General features: G+C 47.6%; 1 protein-coding gene across 1 annotated transcript in view; it reads left to right on the top strand.

The window, feature by feature from the left end:
• Positions 1–22,662, top strand: part of LOC146182153 (uncharacterized) — a 97,540-nt gene that overhangs the window by 74,049 nt on the left and 829 nt on the right. Inside the window, exons 10-12 of the mRNA XM_084575904.1 lie at positions 8,777–8,930; positions 11,299–11,575; positions 22,223–22,405. Of these exons, the coding sequence (XP_084432030.1) occupies positions 8,777–8,930; positions 11,299–11,575; positions 22,223–22,405 (614 nt within the window). The remainder of the gene's footprint in view (positions 1–8,776; positions 8,931–11,298; positions 11,576–22,222; positions 22,406–22,662) is intronic.

Raw genomic sequence — 22,662 nt, forward strand, 5'->3', positions numbered from 1 at the left:
ATTCAAATTGTGCGGGTTGTCTCACATATTTGTACACATATTTTGTGCCTGCATTCAAAGGTGGAAAAACATGTCTCTCATGGTTCTTTTAACAGTTGCCGCAGGCAATGTCTTAATGTCTTGAAGGCAGGAGAGGGCATTACTTGTGCTTTTTCATGAGTTTGGCATCAGGCTTTATCTATTTTTTTATTGCTTGTTAACGTCCTTATATATATATATATATATATATATATATATATATATATATATATATATATATATATATATATATATAGTTGACTTGGCAGTCTTTGTCTCATTTTGCATAAATCTGATTTTTACCTCAGCCTATAAATCTCCCCGCATTGCCTGCGGGCTTTCGGCTAACTTCAGTGTTTTCTTAGACTCATCAATGACGCTGATAGTTATCAGTTTTCAATGCTGTTTTAGTACCTAGTTTTTAGGGCGAGGTTATTTTAAATTATAAAGTCAATTGCCACCTTGGGTAAGTTTGCCATTGTCCTAGCTGCCAAACTACATTACCTTCCTCTCCAATATCATGCCATAATAATTATGTCTGGCTGTCTTTGCTGTGCCCCTAGGATATGTTCACGTTCCTCGAATTAACCAGCATATATGTGATCGAACCACACATTGAGCTATGCTGCAAGACGTCGTCTTATTTATTTCCTCCTTCCCATGACAACCTTTCTTCTCTCTTCTTTTCAAATATAGGCTTAATCTTGACTTAACCGTTTTCTAGTCTCCACATTACCGTTTCTATATGTATACCACTATTTACACATTGCACAGATTGCGCACACTATACGTGGGTAACACGTTGTCCCATTTTCGGCCTTTCCTAATATTCGCTCATCCTCTTTTCTTTATGGGAGGAACTTACACATCACTTCTGGATTACACATTTCAAGGGCTTCGGAAATTTCTACCACCTATAGGTTGTTTAACGTGCGCTAACATCGCGCGTGTTCACAGGGTCTATAGTTCATGATTCTGTGTTATCTTGCCTGACAGTGCCTACATTCGCATTAAATTCACTTTTCGGTGTAGCATACTGCACTGTCCTTTTTTTTTCGCTGTGGTAAGTGATGTGATGTTTCAAGAATTCAACCTCGAAACCTACCGACCGGGACCTCTCGTTCAGCTTTATATCAGCCTCGCTACGAAGTAAAACTAGGTTAACACTTAAGCTCCACCATAATGATATCAAGCGATAGCGGCCTGTGCCCCATTTTCCGCGTTGACAAATCATAGACGCGCACTTTGCAACCAGAACGAAGTTTTCAAGCTTAGAATGCAGGTTCACCATCTGTCTTGGCAATGACGCATCAGGTCTCGATTAGTTCCGGTGGCCGCCGCATGGCGGCTTCAATTGTTTCTACACGTTTCTCAATTTTGGGGTAGGAAAACAGCGACGGCGGCGATTTTTCGACAGAACGAGCTCTATACACTAACGCTTAAAGCACCGATTCCCCGGCGTCGCATTTGAGACGAACTCGCAGTTTCCGCGAAACCTATCGTACCATAGCCGTTCCGTTCGTTGGAGCGCGCCTGGCAGCATGCTTTTCGAAAGACGGGCAGACAACAGATTATGACAGAGAGAAGGCAAAACAAAGCAGCATGCGAAAAAAAGACGAGGTTGGAAACGAGATAATCCTCTCCGCTCGTAGCGCCGCCGCTGGAAAGCAATGCGATCCCCAGCAAGGTGCGGTGAGCGCTGCGCGGCGCTAATTATATACCCCGTCGCGGTCAGCTCGAGGCAGAGAGGAAGACAGGCAAATTACATAGCGGCGGCCAAATCTTTTTTTCTTCCCTTGGGCTTGTTTGTTTCGCCGTTGTTCGAGGTCGCGGGCCCGGACAGAAATTTGCCGGTCCTCTATGGGCTAGCCGTTGCTTCGCTTCGTACTGTGACCGTGTTCGCGCTGTTGCTAGGAGAGCATGTAGTACGCCGTTTGGGTGGACCGGCCATGGGCTTCTAGCTAGGCGCGCCTTGGACGCTTCCGAAGAGCGCTCTATTAATATCGTGCAGCGGCGCAGAAGCTGATATCGTAGACCGATGCACCTGAGCGCAGGGATGCATAGTGTGACGCCTAGAAAAGGACGATGATGAAAAAGGTGATGACGAAGAGGCGACTTGTGCTTGCAAACTCGTAAGTCTGAAACATGGATGGTTCAGAGGTGTCATTGTGTCTTTGCGGGAGGTAAAGAAAACATTCTTTCGACCCAGGAGGTAGCACAGTAGTTGTGGGTTGATGCAATAGTTTTGATACTTTTAACGTAAAAATATGTGACTGCATTAACAGGCTTACATTTTCTCGTAAGCGTTAGAAAGTATAGTTGGAAAGTATAGTGCGGACAGTTTTAATGTCGTGAGTCTTCTTGGGGTCTGCGGCAAAAACTTGGAACAAGAGTGAGGAAGGCAGTCGCAGATCGTCGACCAACGTCTCGACAAAGAAATTCAATGTTCCTAGCGGCAATGTTGGGAAGAATCTACTTCTCTTCTCACGAAGACAAGTCAAGACCTCGTGCTTGTCCTTATCCTCGTTAACTCCGTTTGACGGCAAATCCCCTTGCACAAGCGGTGTTGCATCACGACATGGCTTCTCCCCCTTGAATTGCTGACGTTGTACAAGTAACGTGATTGAACTCAATCACGTTCCCTTCTTAGTTATTCTACCGTTGTCCCTCAGTCCTGCAGGAAGGCGACTGCTCAAAATAATGGAACGATCCCGTCCCTGTGCACCTCGTCTGACTGGGGAGGCTTCTAGATGAGTAAAAGAAAAAAAAAACGATAAAATGAAAAGACAAGTGGCGACCATAGATCTCTGCTTCAATTCGGTGTCCTCTCCATTTCTAGCTGAACCACCCGCGTTTCTAGCTCCTACAACACTGCACGGAAAACCGGGCTCTATATAGGAACAGCGAGACGCTCGCGGAATGTTTGCACGGATGTTAGCGTTCCTGCGAACGCATTTGCTCATCTTGTTTACCCTTATCCTGCAGCCCTACTCTCTCCTTCCGCGAGACCTCCGTACATCTGGCGATGCCACGCCCTCCTCTTAGAGCGAGGTGCACTTCCGGTACGTCTAGTGAAGTCATTTCCTGCATGGCTACATCTCAGAAAATGTAGGCCCAAATCCTTGGCAAGAGAGTGATGCTTGAACACGCATCGAGATTTCTGAATAGCCCTAAGTTCTCCCTTTTACTCAATTGCTTAAGCAGGCCTCCGCCTAGAGTAGGGTTCGGGTGGTCTGAACACCGCAACTCTACGCCATATTTTACTGAAGACAACGATTAATTGCTGTGAGAGCTGGTATAACGACCGAATACTGTCCTTAGGAGAGCGGAAAGTTGGGCGAGTTGGTTGACATGCATACTGAAAAGTTTGCGCGTAGACACAGATGAGGAGACTGACGACAAGCGCTAACTCACAACCAAGGTTTATTCAGGACACAAGCCCAAATAAATAGGAAGAAACAACAAAAACAAAATAATGCCAAGAGAAAGAAAATCGCATGTTACAAAGGATATCTTAGTGATTTGGCCAAGAACAGAAATTCCGTATCAGAAAAGCAGACGGAAGTCTGACTTGCGCACAATAAGCTCCAGTGATGCGCATTTGGAAGCCTTCCATAGCGCTCAAGTTGAAGGTGCTTTTTCTTGTCAGCATTGCTTTGTTTTTGTTGTTTCTTCCTATTTATTTGAGCATGTGTCGAATAAACTTTAGCTCTGAATTAGCGCTCGCCCTTGTTTTCCTCACTTGTCTCAGTGTATACGCGCAAACTTTTCAGTATGCTGTCCTTAGGTATAATATTACCGCCTTTTGAGGGGCTCTTTCAATTCGTGGCTTTCAAGAGTCGACCTCATCCTTGAGGCCGCGAGCTTGTATACCTTGCGTATGACGGTTTTGCTTTTCATGTGTCAGCGGCAGCAGACAAGGCGGTGAGATAAGCTTGAAAGATCTAAAAAGACATGCGCGTGCTATATCGAGTAAGGCGAAGACAGTGCGGTTCAAACTGTGCGGGAGCGTTGCCGGCCGCTTGTAATTTGTCAAACACGATATACGACTGACCGCTGCAAAGCGAGCGTGACCTTCCTCATACATTTCTTTTCTGAAGCAAATGACTAGGGAAAAAAAAATGGTCTGAAGTCAACACCAAAGGAGCTGCTCGGATGGAGCAAAGCAGAACCCGTAAAACGGGACCTCGAAACAGCGCTCGCGGTCAAAGTACAAGAACGTACTGCGAAAGGCACCTCGAGAAATATGAACAAAATATGACTGGCCAGCGTGTATCTCGTTGCGGCTAGACAGAGGGAAGACGGAACGGGCGCACCATCGTCTGTTCTCCACTTGGAAACCCTCAGAGGAGAGACGTTGTTGCGTCCGCTTACATAACGCATCGTAGCAGCAGCAAACGAGCGATGCGCGCCGCCCCGTCGCTCGCTGGGGCTAACGAGTTCCTGAAAACAACCAGCGAAACAAACTCGCCCGATCGGTTCACTCTCATGAAAGGGCGAGCAAGGGACGCGCTCTTGACTGCCTCCGCCGCGGTCACTACGCTGGCTGTTGCTCTTCGTTCGAGCCAATGGAGAGGCGACCTAGTCACCCAGTCGAACTGACCCCGAGCACGCGCGCGGCTTGTACGGCGCGTCTGCCTGCTCGAAATGCGAAGCAGGAAGAGGTAGAGGAGGAAACGCTGCTAGGAAAGCAAGAACGGAAGGAGGGGGTAAAGAAAAGAACGAGACGTAGGCTAGCAGACGTAGCCCGGCCACAGGTCATCACAGGCCCGGCCACCACATGGTCCAGAAGCTCTAATCTATTCAGGGCTTGCTCTTTCTTCGGCCGCCACAAGAGGGACCTAGACGTGACGAAGAAGTGTTGCGCGTGCGCCCACAGCTTGTCGTGCGATGCGTGAGGGATTTGGTGCTGTTGTCGGTCGGTCGGTCGCGTTGCTGTTGTTGCCGACGTCGTCTTTTCGCTGTTTATAAGCGCTGTTCTTTGGACGCGATCGTGCGCGGGGGGTGCGAAAAAACGGCGCGGTAGAAACGTGCACACGCGAGGCGGTGAGCCGTAAAGAACGGTATTTTCGTGCTTAAGCGCGTCCGTCAGCAGTGTGCGGTAGGGTGTCGAAAAAAAAATTGCGTGCGAGTCACCGCACTAAGTTCCCTGGCGGCTCATAGTAACATGTTTTCTGATGCGTGAACCCAGTCATCAGTGCAGAAAGCTTGTTCGCCAGTGCAGTGACCTACAAGGTTTATGTTGCAGGAATTCGCTATATTTGCACAAGTAAAAAGCTTCTGGTTATGGTAATGCTATTTACCCGTGGATTAATCGACAGCGAAAACTTCATAAGCAAACGATTGGAAGGGAAAATGTTTGGGCGTGTTGGTTCATCGTCAATACAGCGAAGCGCTCAAAATCACACAGGACGAGGAGGGAGCGAAGCGCTATTGTCCTGTTCCCTCCTCGTCCTTTGTGATTTTGAGCCTTCGCTGTATTGGCAAACAATTGGACTCATATTTGTGATTTTCGCCCGTGTTAAGCGCTACTATGGTTAAAATTATCTTTTATGAAATTTAAGCCGCCACTGTAGAGAACGCCACCCAAATAATGCTGCCAGTAACAGCTGATTATCTGGCCCTTTCCTGCCACGTCGGCGTTTGTCGAGGAATAAAAGACAGATTTCTGAGAAAACTAGATTTTAAATCCTTCCGGCCAGTCGGCTCTGATTTGTGACGTCATCACCGAAAAGAACGGGTTGCTGTCGTTTCGATTTGAGTGGCAGGTTAGCGTAACCTTCCGGACTCATCCGAAGTCAAAATCGACGCCTGCATTTTAACTGAGAAGTCAATTTTTTCTTTGCTTTCTTGGAGGGGGTGGGTCAACTGCTATGCCTCGTTTGTGTTTCTTTAAGCACACGGACGAATTTGTCAATATGATCCACTTCAAATGCAAAGAGTCGGAGTGGAGCACTGTGCCAGCCTAAGGTTGGGCTCAGTATATTGTAGTTCTAAAACAAGAAAGTTTGTTTTATATTTCGAAATGCGCAGTGTAATATGTTACCATAGGACATATACTATTTTAGCACGCTGATAAGGTCGATCCAAACACGTGACCACTTCATCTGAACACATTTGTAGAACGGAAACAACAACAGTTGCAGAATGACAGGTCGGGACGCCGGGACAAAGAAAGAAAAAAATGCATGCGCTCTTTCTCGAGTACTGATTTTGAGCATTTGAGCATCTGCGCAACATTTATAGGAGGCAGTTTAGCTGAAGGCGTTTAAAAACGAAACAATTCATGCTCCCTATAACGGCGTCACAAGCCTCTTTTTTTTCTTTTTTTTTTTTAGCTTTGGGACTCTAGCTGAATCTGCGCATGGCTAAACTGCATTACTGAACCGAACCGTTCGTTGTCCATATTGAAATCGCACAATATTCGACAAGTGCCACCCGGACATGCGCGCAATAATTTTGCTTGGAGCCTCCTGAGTTGCACGCAGTCTATTTTCCCGGAAACCCACTGACTTCCCTGAAGCGCCTTTTAAGCGTGCGTGACTGTAATCTTGGGGTGGTCTGTTCCTCCCCTAAAAGGAAAAAAAGAAAGAAGAAAAAAAGAAAGAAACGAAACGAAAGGTAACGATAGTAGGCGGGCTATATATATATATATATATATATATATATATATATATATATATATATATATATATATATATATATATATATATATATATATTTTTTTTTTTTTTTTTTGCTTACTTATCTTTCTCATGCCTTATGCATGTCTTAAAGGTCATTCTTTCGTGAAACCACCCGTAATGACGAGAACTAGATGCGCGCCGAGAGCCATCTTGAAACAATTTTATGAAAATTGTGCAATCTTTCGTGCTGCAATGGTCGTGATTTTTTTTTCTGCCTTCCACATATTTTTTTTTTCCTTTCCACTACACCCTCTACCCTAGCTGAAGCAGGCTAGCTGCAGTATTTATGACAGGGTAACCTTGCGCTTTGCAGCTGCCCCAGGCGCATATATTACCTGTACCGAAGTTTTTCTAGTGACGTGGTTTACATAATTTAAGCTTGCGGTCACCCTTCCTGGTTCGTTGTTCGTTTCGCCATTTCCTCTTTCTTTATTAGTATAATGTAGTCACAACCTAACTTTCCTCGCGGGCGTTTATCTATGTGTACGGCTCCTTACTATAGATAACGCAGACCGGAAGCCACCGGGATAACGGGCATATTTTTGGTTGGGCGCATAATGATCTCATTTAGCATTCGCACGCAGACCTGATATTCCTCACCAGCAAACTTCGCAAGCTAGGTGGCGCTTTTGTTCTTGTTGTTGGTCTAATAGTTTATTTCTTATTGTTATGTGCGTAAGCACGAGCACAAAAGACAGTATATATATATATATATATATATATATATATATATATATATATATATATATATATATATATATATATATATATATATATATATATATATATTCTTTTTCTTTTTTTTTTTTTTTGCTGCTTTAAGCCTCCAGCTTAGTTGTACGTGAATTCATAATAATGTTCAACAACTTACAAAGCTTTGTATACAGATGATAAATGTGATTCCTAACTACAGTTCAGACGCGCTTTGAGCTGAACTTTTAGTTTCATAACAAAGACGAAAAGATCGACATGAACAGTGACACGAGCACATGCGGGCAAAGAGAGACACAGGATGAATGCGATTCATCTGATAATTAAATCATGGCCATCCATTGAGGCAGCTGCGCCTATGCTACTAATGAAGTGTGCACCGACAAGCTCAGTTGCGCACTGAATGACAGCATTGGTTTCGTATACAAAGCGAATGTCTGAATGGGATGCGCATGTCCGGCATACGTGAGGTTATCTTTGGGGAGATCACGCGGTATTACTGAGCTGAGGGTCTTTCTTGATCTGCTTGTGTTTGTATTAATAGTGCAGGACGTCGAGCTCTCATGCATGAAGTAATCGGCTTTCTTTCGCTCTCACTCGAGTCATGACCTTCTCCTACATTTCGAATGAACAGTGTGCGACAGGTGTAGTAAAACGTTTCCAGGACACGGGTTTTGCTTCTGGTCGGCATATTCTTGCAGTTGAGATCTAATTAAAGCTTCCAATTATACCAGTTATGGCGTAGCTGCCGGACTATGCTGCTCAGAAGCAGACCCTATGAGCTGGAAACCTTTGAATACCCCTGAATATACATAAAGTGATGAATAATATTCTCTTTAAGCTGTGCAGAACATTTACATCTTCGGCCAAATGAATTCAGTGCGCCTAATCTGTTGCCTGATTCCATCCGTTTCTTTTTGTGTGTGTTTCACAATTGGGGGCCTGATACTTTTACCTGCTTCCTCTTCTTCTTCTTCTTCCTCTTCTTCCTCCTCCGCCGCTTCTTCCTCTTCTTCTTCTTCTCATTCCTCTTCTTATTCCTCTTCTTCTTCTTCCTCTTCTTTTTCTTCCTTCTCTCCTTCTTCCTCTTCTTCCTGTTCTTCTTCTTCCTGTTCTTCTTCTTCCTCTTCTTCCTGTTCTTTTTCTTCCTCTTCTTCCTCCTCCTCTTCTTCCTCTCCTTCTTCCTCTCCTTCTTCCTCTACTTCTTGAACTTAATTTCTACGCCAAGGAGTGAATTGGTATATAATGAGTGAACCCAGTAGTGCAAGGGAGGTCACTACATTGGCGCAAGCGAGATCAGCATTCTTTGCTTCAGCGCGCATTAAGTTCTCATTTTCTCGTGTTAACCTTCTTGCCCACAGATGTCCCACTGACCGCACCATCATGGGCCCGCTGCACAAGGTCAACGACGACGGCAAAGTTCTTCACGCGCCTTTCGACGCCTTCAAGTTCCCCACGTCCGAGATCGTGCAGTTCAAGGCACTCGTGACTCCATGCTTGCCGACCTGCGAAGCGGTGAGTCGAAAAGGCGAACTACGAAAGCGCAAAGAATTTCGTTACGACGCCTTAATTGACTCAAATCTAAAGTAAAGTAAAAACAAAATCGTGTATAAAATGTTAATGCATGGCAGCATGGCACCAAATCTTTTTCTATTGTGAATTCAAAACGGAGGCCCATGATCGTATAGGTGTCGGGAGTGCACAATCAGCTCTAGGTTTATGAAATTTGATTCGGAGTATACAAAATCAATCGTGCTGTATTGTGCGCATACACTATCAAGTTCGTTACGGAACAACACTTAAACCATGCACGTGTATAATATCGTGATTCTCTGCCGTGTTTTCGGTCCGGCCGAGCACCACGCCACCAATTCCACGAGATTGCATCTCCGTTACCCTTAAGTACTTTGCGGCGAAGCAGCGAGCATTGTGTTACCGTGCGCTCCAAAAGTACGTGTTAACGATTTCACTTTGTCCGCTTCCTTTAGAATAGTGCTTACCGAGTTACTGGGCGCTCCAAGATGGCTCCGAACAAAAGACCTCTGTCATGGGCGTGGCAGGAAGCCATTGGGTTTCTTTTATAACTGCTATTATTAACATTGTCTTGCGCTGTCAATCGCCTTCATTCTTTTGCAAATAGCGTAGCGGCCCTGACCTGAAGCGCTCAACGCATAAAGCGACAGCGGTCACGACGGCAGAACATTAGGACAGAACACATTGTTTCACCCGACGATGCAGGGTCAAGTTCACCGCACAATGGAACCGCTGTGCACGAGGGTTGTCAGTACCCTCTGCAAAAGTGGGTTGCACAGAGTTTCGCTGCGCCAAGCAGAGAGAGGTTCCCCGCTAACGAACGAGGTCGCAAGGCCGCATCGTGTGTAGTGTAAATCTGCTTATGCGCGTAGTGTTCTTCGCGGCCTGGCTCTTGTATTCGCCAGCGGCGGTTGGTACGAAGAAAAGGACGCGATGCTACGATCGTGTGTAGATGAGATCGCCCGATGCTACCGAGCGGAACGGGTCAGAAGCACTCCTCGGACAACTGTCCGCTCCCACCTCTGCCGCTGACGCTAAGGGTGCTACGGGTCCGTGAGCTTGGATAGAGGACCTCCAGTTGCAAGGACAGTTCTGTTGTTTGGCGTTTTATTCTGCTTGGCTCAGCATCTGTATGCTGTGCTTGCGGCGTGTATTGGTATACTATTGTAAGTTTGTCATTGTGGATTTCAGGGACGTAGCAGGGAGAGGGAGAGGGAAGGGGGGGGGGGGGGGGTGCAGAACATTCTGGGTGCTGCGTCTCCCCCTCTGCATCCCCTTCCACATTCGTTTTCCCCAGTCGACACGTTCATCACAAACAGTAGTCGTCGTAGTAACCACTTTACAGACTACAAGAAAGTATCTTTTCTTTACACGTGAAGCATAAATTGCCTAAATTCTCGCAGACTTCTTTTTTAACTTGAACTGTTTTCTGAGTTGCAAATGACTGCACACACATGATTATAAGTTTTTGGCTATGACCTCCAAGGGACAGCTCTTAAATAGTGTGTCTAGTACGGCAAAAACACGTGCCCGTTATGGCGGCTTTATCACGTAGGGTTTCAAGATTTCGTCACCTGTAGTATCTGTTGCCTTTCCAACTGTTTCTCACGAAACAGTGATGTTCGCTCGTTAATCTTACAAGTTAAATCTGCGCAAATGCAAGCTTATGAGAAGCAGCTGCATCGAAGAGAAAAGTGGTAGGAATTAGAGCATGATATTATTCTTTTTCTTCGAAGATAGCCAGCGTTTTGCAGCTTCTTGCTGCCAGGAGAAAACGCTTGGTACAGAAAATTCTAACTCCGTATCGACAGGCCTCGTATAATAGTCGCAAGATATGCAATAGTACGTTCAGCTGAACGCGCATCAAAAATGTACACGGGATAATACAAGAAGTCTAGGCGTAGGCGTTCGGAGTAGATTCGACCACCCGGGGCTTCGCTAACGTGCAGTGACATCTCACGGCACATGGACGTTTCTCGCTTCACCTCTGTGATACGTCAGCAACCAAGACCAGGATTCAAACATTTGACGATGACTCCAGCAGCCAACAGGCGTAGTCTTAATCCGGCGCGGCGGGGAAGATTAGAGAAGATTAGAAATTGGGCACTTGAGCTTCAACATGAATCGCGTAAAAGCTTCAGACTATTTTAAAGAAACGAAGGGTATTTTAAACAACTATATACTGCAAACCATCCGCAGTAACTGCCTTCAGTCTACCCACACAGACAGCGGACGACCAACATATATTACATTTGTGGTACTGAAGATTTAATCGGGTTTGAATCTCGAGCGAGTCGTTTCGGCACGCCTCATAAATTTCCTTGCGCCGGCCTCTCTCTGTCGTTCGCAGGCCCGCTGTTCGGAGAAAGGCCAAAGTCCGTACGGCCGGGAGGTGAATTCCTTCGGTCGCCGCCGTCGCCGATGGACCGAGGACGCCATTCCGGTGGGCGACGGGGTGTGGCGCCGCCGGTCTCGCCGTTCGTCCAGCGCCGCCGGTCCGATCGACGAGGAGGACGACGAACTGGTCGTGGTGCAGACGATCCACATCACCGACAAGTTCGGCTTCGCCAGGTCCCAACACAAGGACGGCGAGAACGGGCTGGACGGCTCGTCCAAACAGGACACCAGTGAGTGTCGCAAAGCTCACGCTCTGTCGAGGACGCCATGCAGCTGTACACCGTATCCCACAGCTCATTTCAACTATGTGGAGGTTATTAGTGCCAGAAGACAGCTTGAAAAAGTGTCTTGTGCAAAAGCACACTTTCGTTCTTAAAGCAAATCACACACTTCAGGAAGCTACCTCATTGCGATCATATATCTCCCGCACAGTGAAAGTAGCGTTACAATTACAGTATACTTCAGCTGACATTTACTGTAAAGACTTCAATGGGGAGAAATTTTATAACTTACCCTACTTATAAGGTGCCTCAGCTAAGATGGACCAAGACTTTTAAGCATGAATAAAGAAAATTGGGAGGAGGATCATGATTCGCTTTAAGAGTAGACGCTATAGCGTCTTTGCACCATCTTTTTATTCCGCGCCACATTTGTAATTCCGTATCCAAACACTACGCGTTAGCCATGCAGGTGCCCTTCTAATGCGCTTGCTACCAACGAGCCTTCATGATTTATTCGATAAAAAAGGAAAGCATTCGTGGCCTGTGCGCTGCATGCCCCCATGGCATGCAGAAGGCCGCAGCTTGAATCTCCATAGCAACGGATATATTTCAATGGTTTAGTTAAATTTTCTGAGGTGCCTTCGTTACAGGAACCTACTCGCAAACTTTGGCGTCATTATAGGATCCTCCCTCAAGTCGTTACCTTTAATTTGAATACGAGGTGTTTCAAATTCTGGCGCGACGTAATGAGGTTTTGTTAGGAGTTATCTAAGGTACCCACGGCTAATTTGTTTGGTCTGCATACGTCTATAATTACCCAAGTATTTAAAATCTCGGACCTCTCTAGCTGAGATTCCCTTACACGTACACATTATTAAGAATCCGAAGACAAATTTCTTACGTTAAGAGGCTGGCTAGCTTATTGCCGCGGGCTATGCGGAAGCATAAGTTATACACTTTGAATGGAGATATCGTAAACGCACCTTCTCAGTAAGTAATTAGGTGAGCATTTAATTAATTGCGTAAGCTTAAAGTCCAACATTTGTAGAAGATGAGCGTTCTTGTTCATGTTTTAGGCTGTGTGCGAATGAACCACGTTCTCCGTGACCGCTACAATAGGACGAAAATGCGACTAGCCAATCAGTGAGCGTCATGACAACAAAGGAGTTATTAAAAGTGCACTAGAAAACTGTTCACAAGCGAGTTTCCTTTCATACAAAGGCTTTATATGACGCACTACAAGAAAAGCCCGGGACATTTGCTTGCGTTCATAAGATGGTCATAAAAATCCAAGCGGTGACAAGAAAAATAGGATGAAGTCATTGAGCGGGCGTATGACGTACACAGCTGCCGAGCATGTATACGATGCATTACTGGATGAACGCATACCCATCCGCGACCGAGGCCACCACTACTTCAGGTATTCATGTGCATGTAGTTCGTCTAATATGCTCGCTACTGAACCATCGGCGTGTGGCGCCACTTTTACCGACGTTCGTATCAAAATGGCGATGTAATAGATTCTTGAACAGCATTCGGGGTGGCATTCTACAATTCTTCGTTGCATATAACGTACAACACGACTAAAGGTAATATCGCACAGAAAGACACACACTCGATTGAAGACGACACAGGACGCATGCTAAATCTTATCTGATTTATTTGCAGCAACAGCAGCAACTATATGCTGAAAGGGAGACATGCGCAGTAAATATCAATAACAGAAAGACAGAATGGAAACAAGGAATATTACAAAACGCGATTAAGATAACTGATCTCTGCCTTCCAGAGCCGCACCGACGTATCGCTGGCACACTTATCTCCAATTTTCCTGGTGTGAAATGCCTCCAAAAGTTCACGCGCTGTCTTATTGCGGCCTCTGTCCAGGGTCTTAATGTCACCCAGTTGCGGCTCGCACGCAGTGCAGTTCGCGCATTGTGCTGCCAAATTTGTCCCTCTACCTATTAAACCCCGCAAATGACCCCTACCCGGTCATTAACACAGCGCCCGGTCTGGCCTATGTAGGCTTTCCCACAGGTCAACGGGATCTCATAAACGACCCCCATGCAGCAGTTGGCAAACCGCTTAGCATGCTGCTTCTTGCATCCACTCAGTTTTCCAACACGCGAAATGCGTGAGCACAGCTCGGCCACCTTCGGAGCGGAGAACACCACCGGCACGCCATGTCTGTTCGCCACTTTCTTCACGCGGTGGGCAACCTTATGCGTATAAGGTACCATAACAGGTTTACCCGTATTTCTTTCCGGAGCAATCTTTTGCCCAAACATGGCTCGCTTGGTTTTCTGAAGAAGGGCTTCCGTCTCTGACATAATGACTGCGCAGGGGCAACCGGTGTATTTGCTTATTAAAACTCGACTGCACAGCATGCGGGCACGACTTTGTGAGGGCAGACCCCAGCTTTTGAATGTGCTGAAAAGTAGGGAAAAAGTCCTTTCCGTGCCTGCGGAGCGTACAACCAACAAACATGACCATTTCTTAAAGTAACGCTAATATCTAAAAACTGCAATGAATCCTGTGAAGGAAGTTCGTGCGTAAACACCAGACCTCTCCCATTCTGCCGAAAGTTTTCCAAAATACCACCCACCGCGTCAGTGTACGTCAAGTTTGGCAGTTTGTTAAGAATAATCAGAAAATCGTCCACGTACCGAAACACCTTTAGCACACCTTCGGTACGTGGATGATTTTCTGATTATTCTTACACCGGTTGCTGTCTGCCGGTTATCCCTGCGCGGTCATTATGTCAGTGACGGAAGCCCTTCTTCAGAAAACCAAGCGAGCCATGTTTGGGCAAAAGATTGCTCCGGAAAGAAATACGGGTAAACCTGTTATGGTACCTTATATGCATAAGGTTGCCCACCACGTGAAGAAAATGGCGAACAGACATGGCGTGCCGGTGGTGTTCTCCGCTCCGAAGAAGATGGCCCAGCTGTGCTCACGCATTTCGCGTGTTGGAAAACCGAGTGGATGTAAGCAGCAGCATGCTAAGCGGTTTGTGAACTGCTGCATGGGGGTCGTTTTATGAGATCCCGTTGGCCTGTGGGAAGGCCTACATAGGCCAGGCCAGGCGCTGCATTAATGACCGGTCAGGGGATCATTTGCAGCCTTTAAGGGGTGGAGGGACAAATTTGGCAGCACATTGCGTGACCTGCACTGTGTGCGAGCCGCGACTCGGTGCCATTAGGATCCTGGGCAGAGGCCGCGATAAGACAGCGCGTGAACTTTTGGAGGCATTTCACATCGAGAAAATTGGAGATAAGTGTGTCTGAAAGGCAGGTCAGTTATCTTGGTCGTGTTTTGTAATATTCCTTGTTTTCACTCTGCCTTTTTGTTATTTATATGTACCGGGCATGTCTCTCATATATTTGCTGCTGTTGCTGCAAATAAATCAGATGAGAGTTAGCGCGTGTCCTGTGTCGTCTTCACTCGAGTGTGTGTCTTCCTGTGCGATATCGCCTTTCGCCAAGTTGCAATGCACCATCCAGCCCATCTTCAAGTTTTATTAAATATAACATACATGCGTTAGCCACGCTGGAAACTAGCTTGGGACAGGGATTCGAACCATCGAGATATGTACCTTCATTCGTATACTTCCAGGCCGAGGTTTCAGCGAATATGGCTCCCATATATGCCGCAAGCATGACAGTCTACGTGGAATGCGCAAACACAAACACGCCAACTGCAGTACTGACAGAAAGAGCTCCAATACATGTCACTTCAAAACATTTCACTCTGGGAAATATATTGTTTTGTATTCACACACGTTAGCACTCTTAAGTTAACTGTTTCCACAGAATGTTTAAATGCAGAAAAACAGTGATCAAGTGTCTAGGAGCAAGTGTCCCTTCAGTCATTCAAAAACTACGAAGATAGCCACGACTTCGACGCGAAATCGGGTCTATTATTTGAAGCGTATTTTATGAGCCATGGCTCGCTTTCTTCCTTTCTACCTTTAAAGTTGCGAACGGGCAGGCTGCAAGGTTATTTTGAAAGTTACTGTTCGTGCCGCCATGATCCGGATGACTTTACTCCTTAAACGTGGTCAAAGAATAGATGATAGAAGAAAAGCGGGGAGAGATCATCAAGCTAGCCGCTTTGTTTTATGGCACAATCACCGTCCAGTAATTAAGCCTTTTTCCCCCTATGCGCTTATATGGCCTGGCAGGAAAGAAAAAGAAGCAACCTTATGGGTAGCGTGTACGTTGCAGCCGCGCTCCTTTGAATCCATCCTGCCCATCTCGCTAGGAACAGCGACGAAGTTCCTCTGCTGCTGCTTGCTGCTGGTCAGCTGATTGATGGACGCGCTGCTTTCATTACGGGCCCCCAAAGTTGGCAAATTGCTTCCTCGAGGAGGGCTGACCCCGTGCGCGCTTGGCGGAAAATGGAGCGCCGCCGCTTCCCTCCCGCCGCCCGCCGCCGGATGGCCATTAGACGCGCCAGTTCACCCAGCTTCTCATGGCAAAGCCATGCTCCGTCTCGCCATTGCCGTGCAGCGTTACAGATGCTATACGACGGGACTTAGCTGTTTCGGGAAATATCGGCTAGCTCAAGAAGGGCACGGACAAGGCGTCCAGGATGTCAGCCTTCTATCTGTCCATGTCACTAGCCCGTTATGCCACTCGACTGAAGAGGTTGAAAGGGTTGTATTCCTTTCTTTTTGTCCCTCCACCATAACACCTGTCCATGTCGTTTTCTTAGCGCTAATAAATATGCCTGAAATGTCGACACTGCAAGTTCACGTAAACACCCTTGCTTCAGCGAGCCACGTCCCTAACTCGCAAAGCTATTCGCTCGTAATAGCGGTTTGTGATTGGCTGACTGCTTTGCATATCGTGCCCTGTCAGATAACATGCACTGGCATATCATAAACTGAATGTGATGTACAGCTGGTAGAAGTATGAAGCTGGTAGAAGTATGGTAGCAGTCAATCTGTAGAAACGGACGAATTATGCTGTTGCCTCTGTCGTGAAGCCTATTTTTTTTCCTGTGCATGATCCATCCAGTTGAAAACTCATCGGAATAAAACGAGACGTGTATTATTCAGCCATACTTGTGGATATCAACCATTAGTTCGTTGAATGCAGGTGAAGGGGGTTCCCTTTCGTATTGAACCTACCAGTGCTAGCAGCTTCGTGAATCAGGACACTCTCTGTAGCGTGTACAGTACTGCACCGATTTAACGAGATTGTACGTAGAAGTTCGTCCATTCGCGCCAGGATCGGTTTTCGTACAGCTCGGAAGCGCGGTGGTCCTGCCGCCTTCGCCATGGGGGTGGCGCAGCCGGCAGGATCGCCGCAGGCTGCGTGAAAAATTTACGACGCGCATAAATTTCCATGACTCGTCTCTGGACAGAGCCCAGAAGCGATCTGTGAGCCATCTCTTTCCTTTGTTTGTATTCCGTTGCTCTTACTTTCTTGTATCCCACGTTTAACTTCGATCGAGTTATCGCGCGCTTCGCGCCGAATCTACTCTTGAGCCTCCAGATTTTAATGCCGCCACTCCGATCAATCTTCGTTCGATTCTGGTCAGCCTCCGAAGTTTTATTCCTTTTCGTTCCAGCAAATTTGCAAACGCGGGGCACCGTCCAGACGGTTATGCCGAACTGCTTCGCAAGGTTTCACACACGCCGCCTGAGTCCACACGGGGGGGCAGCAATGTGGGCAAAGACCACCCAAGTTGAAGCTGGGTCGAAGCGCCCTTATGTACACGCCTCAAGAGTGCGTAAAATGCGTGGTTATGTGGCTCGTCAGAGTGTGGAAATGTATGGACCAAGCTCTAAGCTCGTTGATCACACGTGCTTGATTTCCAAGGGTTGACAACGATGCCTGCTCATGACACCGCCTGATCGCTATACCTAATACGCTTGCAGCAACTTAAATAAAGCGCAAGTTAAATAAAATAAATGAGAACATTTAACTCGGTGCAGACAACTTCCAGGTAGCGTAAGGAGACCATGTACAACAGACTGCACCCTCTAGCGGCTGAAGCGACGGCTGCTGACATGCAAACTAGCTATAGGAAATGTGAAGTTCCACGCTAGATGCGACCACATACATAATCGCTGGGGTGCGCCGAAATGTCAATATGCGGGCATTCTTTCGAGCTCATCGGTATGGGCTGCATGTGTGTGGGCTATATGCCAGCGAGCCACTGCGCAAAAGAGCGTACGAAAAAACAAAAACAAAGATAGGGGCAGTAGTCATCTACCGCGGTACCAAACCAACAACCTGTACATCAATAGAGCACCCCTTCCCTTCCGCTTTCTTTCCGTGTACCGGATGAGGCTCCATCGCGGGCGAAACGCAACCTTCGGTGCGAGGCGCTCCCCGTCCGCATCTGTGGCATGCGGTCAGTCTGGTCGAATTGACCGACCAACCCTTTGAGGCCCCACACTGGGTCTCTCATACCGCGCCTCCTTCGTCGTCGTGGGCTCGGTCGTGACGAGTACGGGGCCTTCGGCGCCGCTTCATCTCTCGGACGCCAGAGCATCTGCATACAGATTGCCTTTTCGAGGAAGAGGAGCGGAGGTGAAGGGTAGGCTGGGGCGATACGCACGCCGTACACAGTCTCAGTGTGTAGCTAGGAAGAGCGTTCAACCTCTCGCCACCTTGGTTTTGCTGTTGCGGGGATGCTAGTTAAAGCCTTGACTTTTTTTCTTTGTACTCTCTTCCTTCTATACTCTCAATCTTAAAGTCCATCTCGTGCCCTTTCGTGCATTTTTTTACTGTTTCAAGTCGGTCGTAGCCGGACGCCTGTATATTTCAGTCTTGCGGTCAAGGGCAATCGATTTCTTTATTTTGTTTTGTGTTGTTCCTAGAGGAACGATAAAGACGTTCCGACCTCATACTTGTGCAAGCGTATAGTAACGTTTCCACGCAGGAAGCGCGCTGTAACGCATGCGCAAGTCGTCGCAGAGACCGACGCGTAGAGGGCAGCAAGCCTATGAACATTATCTCTTCTGAAAGTAGGATAGATATAGGTCCTCGTGCAGCTGCCTTCTTCCAAGCATCCAGGCCTACAGTCACTCCATGTAGGCCTGTAGGCCTACATGGAGCTCGTATGTAAACATCAGGAAATGTCTTTGTTTATTGGTGCTTTTCATGTCTATTTAACACCTTCTCATGGAGAGACCAGAGCTGAGCATAATTATATGCACCGTTCTGACTTTCTTAGGACCTTTACTTTTTTTATGTCTCGCCCATTCCTTCACACTGTTTTTTTTTCATGACCTGTAATTTCCCGGCATTTTTTATTTCTCTACTAAACCCCGTGTCATATCCGTTATGTTATCAGTTCAGTTCAGTTCAGTCCTTCAGTCGTGTCCGACTCTTCGTGACCCTATTGACCATGTCACGCCACGCTTTCCGGTCTCACTATCCGCCTAACATCACATAATAGTCATAAGTAATCTTAACCGTGATGGTTTGCCGTGGACTGCCTTCTTGATTACCCTAAAAACGTGGCATTCATTACGCAGTAAAACATGGTCATTTAGAAAAATGGCGTGGGAAGCGTCACCATACTTTTTTTTTCTACTTCAAAACGAGGCATTTATGTCTTATGATAATAGACAAGTTGATCCACGTGAGTTTCCAGCATCGTTTTTGTCAAATTTACGGAGCAGTGACGAGGTCGATCAGGAGCGACGACAGACACATGCATGCACGAGCTGACGTTTCTATTCACTCCTGTCCATCATTCCCAGAGTGTCTCGTGTCGTGTGTTCTTTTAGGTTGGCTGTTCATTTGGCAAAAATAAAAATAATACTGAACAAACCAAATAAATGCAGCTCACTCTTGTCAATTACGGCTCAAACGGGCCCAAAAATTTAGTGCGTACTATACAATTCAATTCAATTCAATTTTATTTTCGACATTTTAAATGTTGACAGGCTCCCAATAAAAAGCTGCAACAACTTGAATAGGTCAGAGAGCCGGCGACAGGCAACAGATACGGACTCGAATTAAGGGACGCAGATATTAAAGGTCCACGGAAACGGCCCCCAAGAAACCACTGATAAACGTGTTCAGTGTGTAGAACACATCCTTTTGAGCATTAACGCAGAGTATAACTCCTTGGAACAAAGCCATCGATTTATTATTAATTTTTAAAAACAGCGTTTTTTGAAATTCGCGGGCAGAGGAAATGTCGCTTGGCGATGTCGCATGGAACTATTTCCTAATCCCGTGACGTCACGGGTCGGTTGACTGGCAAGGCTTGCTAGAAGCTGCCATTCGCTGCGGTCACTGCAACCATGACGTCACGAACACACTTCCGGTAGCTGCGAAAGTCGTCTGTTCGTGCGCTGCTCGAACTCTGTGCAGGCTGTTACAGCTCGCCGCCCTTATCGGTTAGGTGGCCATTGCCCATTAACGGCAACAACCGAAGCGACGCAGGGATCGGCAGAACGAAGCTGCATTTACAAATATCTTATTTATATAACGTGGTTTCAGGAGTATCGGAGTGTCGTCCGACGAGGCGTCAACAGCACGGTCAAGCACCGCACGATGGCAGCACCTCCTTGACCACCGTAAACATCGCCGCTGTGGCCCCTCCTCCCGCATACCGTTCGCGAACCACACGGCGGATCGTTAGCACCGATGTCCGAAATAAAGCGTGCTAAAATTTGTTGGCGTCTGGAATACTGAGCCGAATATCAAGTATGAAGCCCTCGTGAGGATCGCTGACCAGCAGCAAATTGCTGGTAAAAGTGATAGCCGTGATACAAGCTAGTTTCTGCTCAAGCCAGCTGCCGCTGGTGCATTTCGGCTGATCCGATCTGCTCGTACTAGCTCTGCGATTAATGCGTCGGCAGAGTTAATCCTATAATTATTTTACTATGGCAGGATAGGAATCACTATAAGGCAGTTTCATAAGTAGACGATTTACGACAGCGTTGATCATGTTCCAAAGCGTCGACCGCCGCGGCTTCGAAGCGAAACAATAGGCCTAGCGACGACTAGGGACGGTCACGCACGGCGCCGGCGTTCGCCGCGCTCGCACGTTCCACCCTCGCGGTAATTGTGTAACGCACCTCAGCCTGCTCGCGGCATCCCGTGCTGCAAGCGTTGCAAACTCGTGTACTTTCATAGCTAAGGCCGCGTATTTTTTGGCGTTCTGCTCAGCAACAAGCCGTTCAAACGATACTGTAGGCACGACAAGGCTTCAGTACGCAGTCGCTGCGCTGTCGGCCGTAATCGAAGACGTCGGGCGGCACCATAATCTATACATCGATCCTTAAACGTGATACAGTGGGCAAATGAATAACTTTGTGAAGCAGACCCGCTCGTACGTTTCGCGCACTCGGGCGCCGACGAGTAGCTCCCGTCAACAGACGCCGTCATAACCTCGGTTAACGACGCAAACCGAGGTCGTCAAGCTCGGTTTGCGGTAACCGCGGTTAGTAGTGCAACCATGGTTTGGTCCGCCGTGTAACATAGGATAACCACGGGTTCGCGGTTACACTAACCGTCGCTGCGCGAACTGGCGAACTCCTCAGGCGTGTGCGAGCGAGGACGGGTTGGCGCGAGTACGCCAGCGAGCGAGAGCGCGGCAACCGGAAGTTCGTCGAAGTGACGTATGTCTGGGCGGAGCTTTGAACTTGCTTGTATTCTTTGTTTTTTTTATGGCTCCCTTTGGCGTACGAGTTGAGGGGGAAAATTGGAAGGGTCATTTTTAATCGCCGATATCTCTGGTGTTGCTGAAGCTAAATTAAAAAATTAAATTGGTTCACAGGAAGGGAAAGGCGCAGTAACTGTCACACTTGCTCTGTGGACACCCGAACCGCGCCGTAAGGGAAGGGAGGAAGGTGGGAATGAAAGTGGAAAGAGAGAAAGAGGAGCCGTAGTGGAGGGCTACGGAGAAATTTCGACCACCTGGGGATCTTTAACGTGCGCTGACATCGCACAGCACCCGGACGCCACTTCGTTTCGCCTCCATCGAAACGCAGCCGCCGCGGTCGGGTTCGAACCCGGGAACTCCGGCACAGTAGTCGGGCGTCTTACCACTGCACCACCCCGGCGGGGCTGTTGCTGAAGCTAGATCGAAAATTTTTGCGGCCGGGGTGGTGCAGTGGTAAGACGCCCGACTACTGTGCCGGAGTTCCCGGGTTCGAACCCGACCACGGCGGCTGCGTTTCGATGGAGGCGAAACGAAGAGGCGTCGTGTGCTGTGCGATGTCAGCGCACGTTAAAGATCCCCAGGTGGTCGAAATTACTCCGTAGCCCTCCACTACGGCTCCTCTTTCTCTCTTTCCACTTTCACTCCCACCTTCCTCCCTTCCCTTACGGCGCGGTTCGGGTGTCCACAGAGCAAGTGTGACAGTTACTGCGCCTTTCCTTTCCTGTGAACCAATTTAACTTTAATGGTAGGTGGTTCAATAACTATCAGTGTTATGGCGTTGTTTACCCTTCTTGGTGACCCCTTTCTGGGGACCTTTAATGGCCAGCCCCGAAGCTTCAGTTCGTATAATTGGTGTTTCGAAGTATGGGGAGTTCTGTTTAAGGCGGCTTATTAGCACACAGTTTGTCTATACGGGACCAAGGAGTAAGCTCGGATGAATAGGGAATTCCCAGTTAACCCTCGTCCACTTATCACCCTGTACGTCACTGATACCATTCGCCGTCCCCGTGTTCGCAGTGATGATGTCCACGGATGGCTCGAGCTGCATCAACGTGCTCGGTCTTATTGTGGCCTGCTCAATGTTCCTCATGGCCCAAGTGGTCCTGCTGCTTGTCTGGGGCTGCGTCTGGCAGCGTCGACGCCGCAACAAGCTCGACGAATGCAACACGCCCAGCATCGACATCCTCTACTCGTCCTCCAGTAAGATCTACTAGCCCACCGCTGCGTCGCGAAGAAAGTAGCGGACCCTGTGCTTCCAAATGGTCCCGTGGCTCACGACAGTGTGCGCGTGTGTGTCGGTGTGTCTTAGCGTAAACACGCTCGCTGCTTTCTCCTGCCTTAGAGAGGCGCTTTTATACTGACAAAGAACGACGAGCTGGTCGATGCAGGATAAAGCTAAAGAAAGCAGTTAAGACATGATTTTTTCCCCTATCCCCGGCCTGCTGAGAGTTTGAAGC

This window comes from Amblyomma maculatum, chromosome 8, assembly GCF_055883805.1.
Source record: "Amblyomma maculatum isolate TAMU_Amacu chromosome 8, ASM5588380v1, whole genome shotgun sequence".
Taxonomy (NCBI): domain Eukaryota; kingdom Metazoa; phylum Arthropoda; class Arachnida; order Ixodida; family Ixodidae; genus Amblyomma; species Amblyomma maculatum.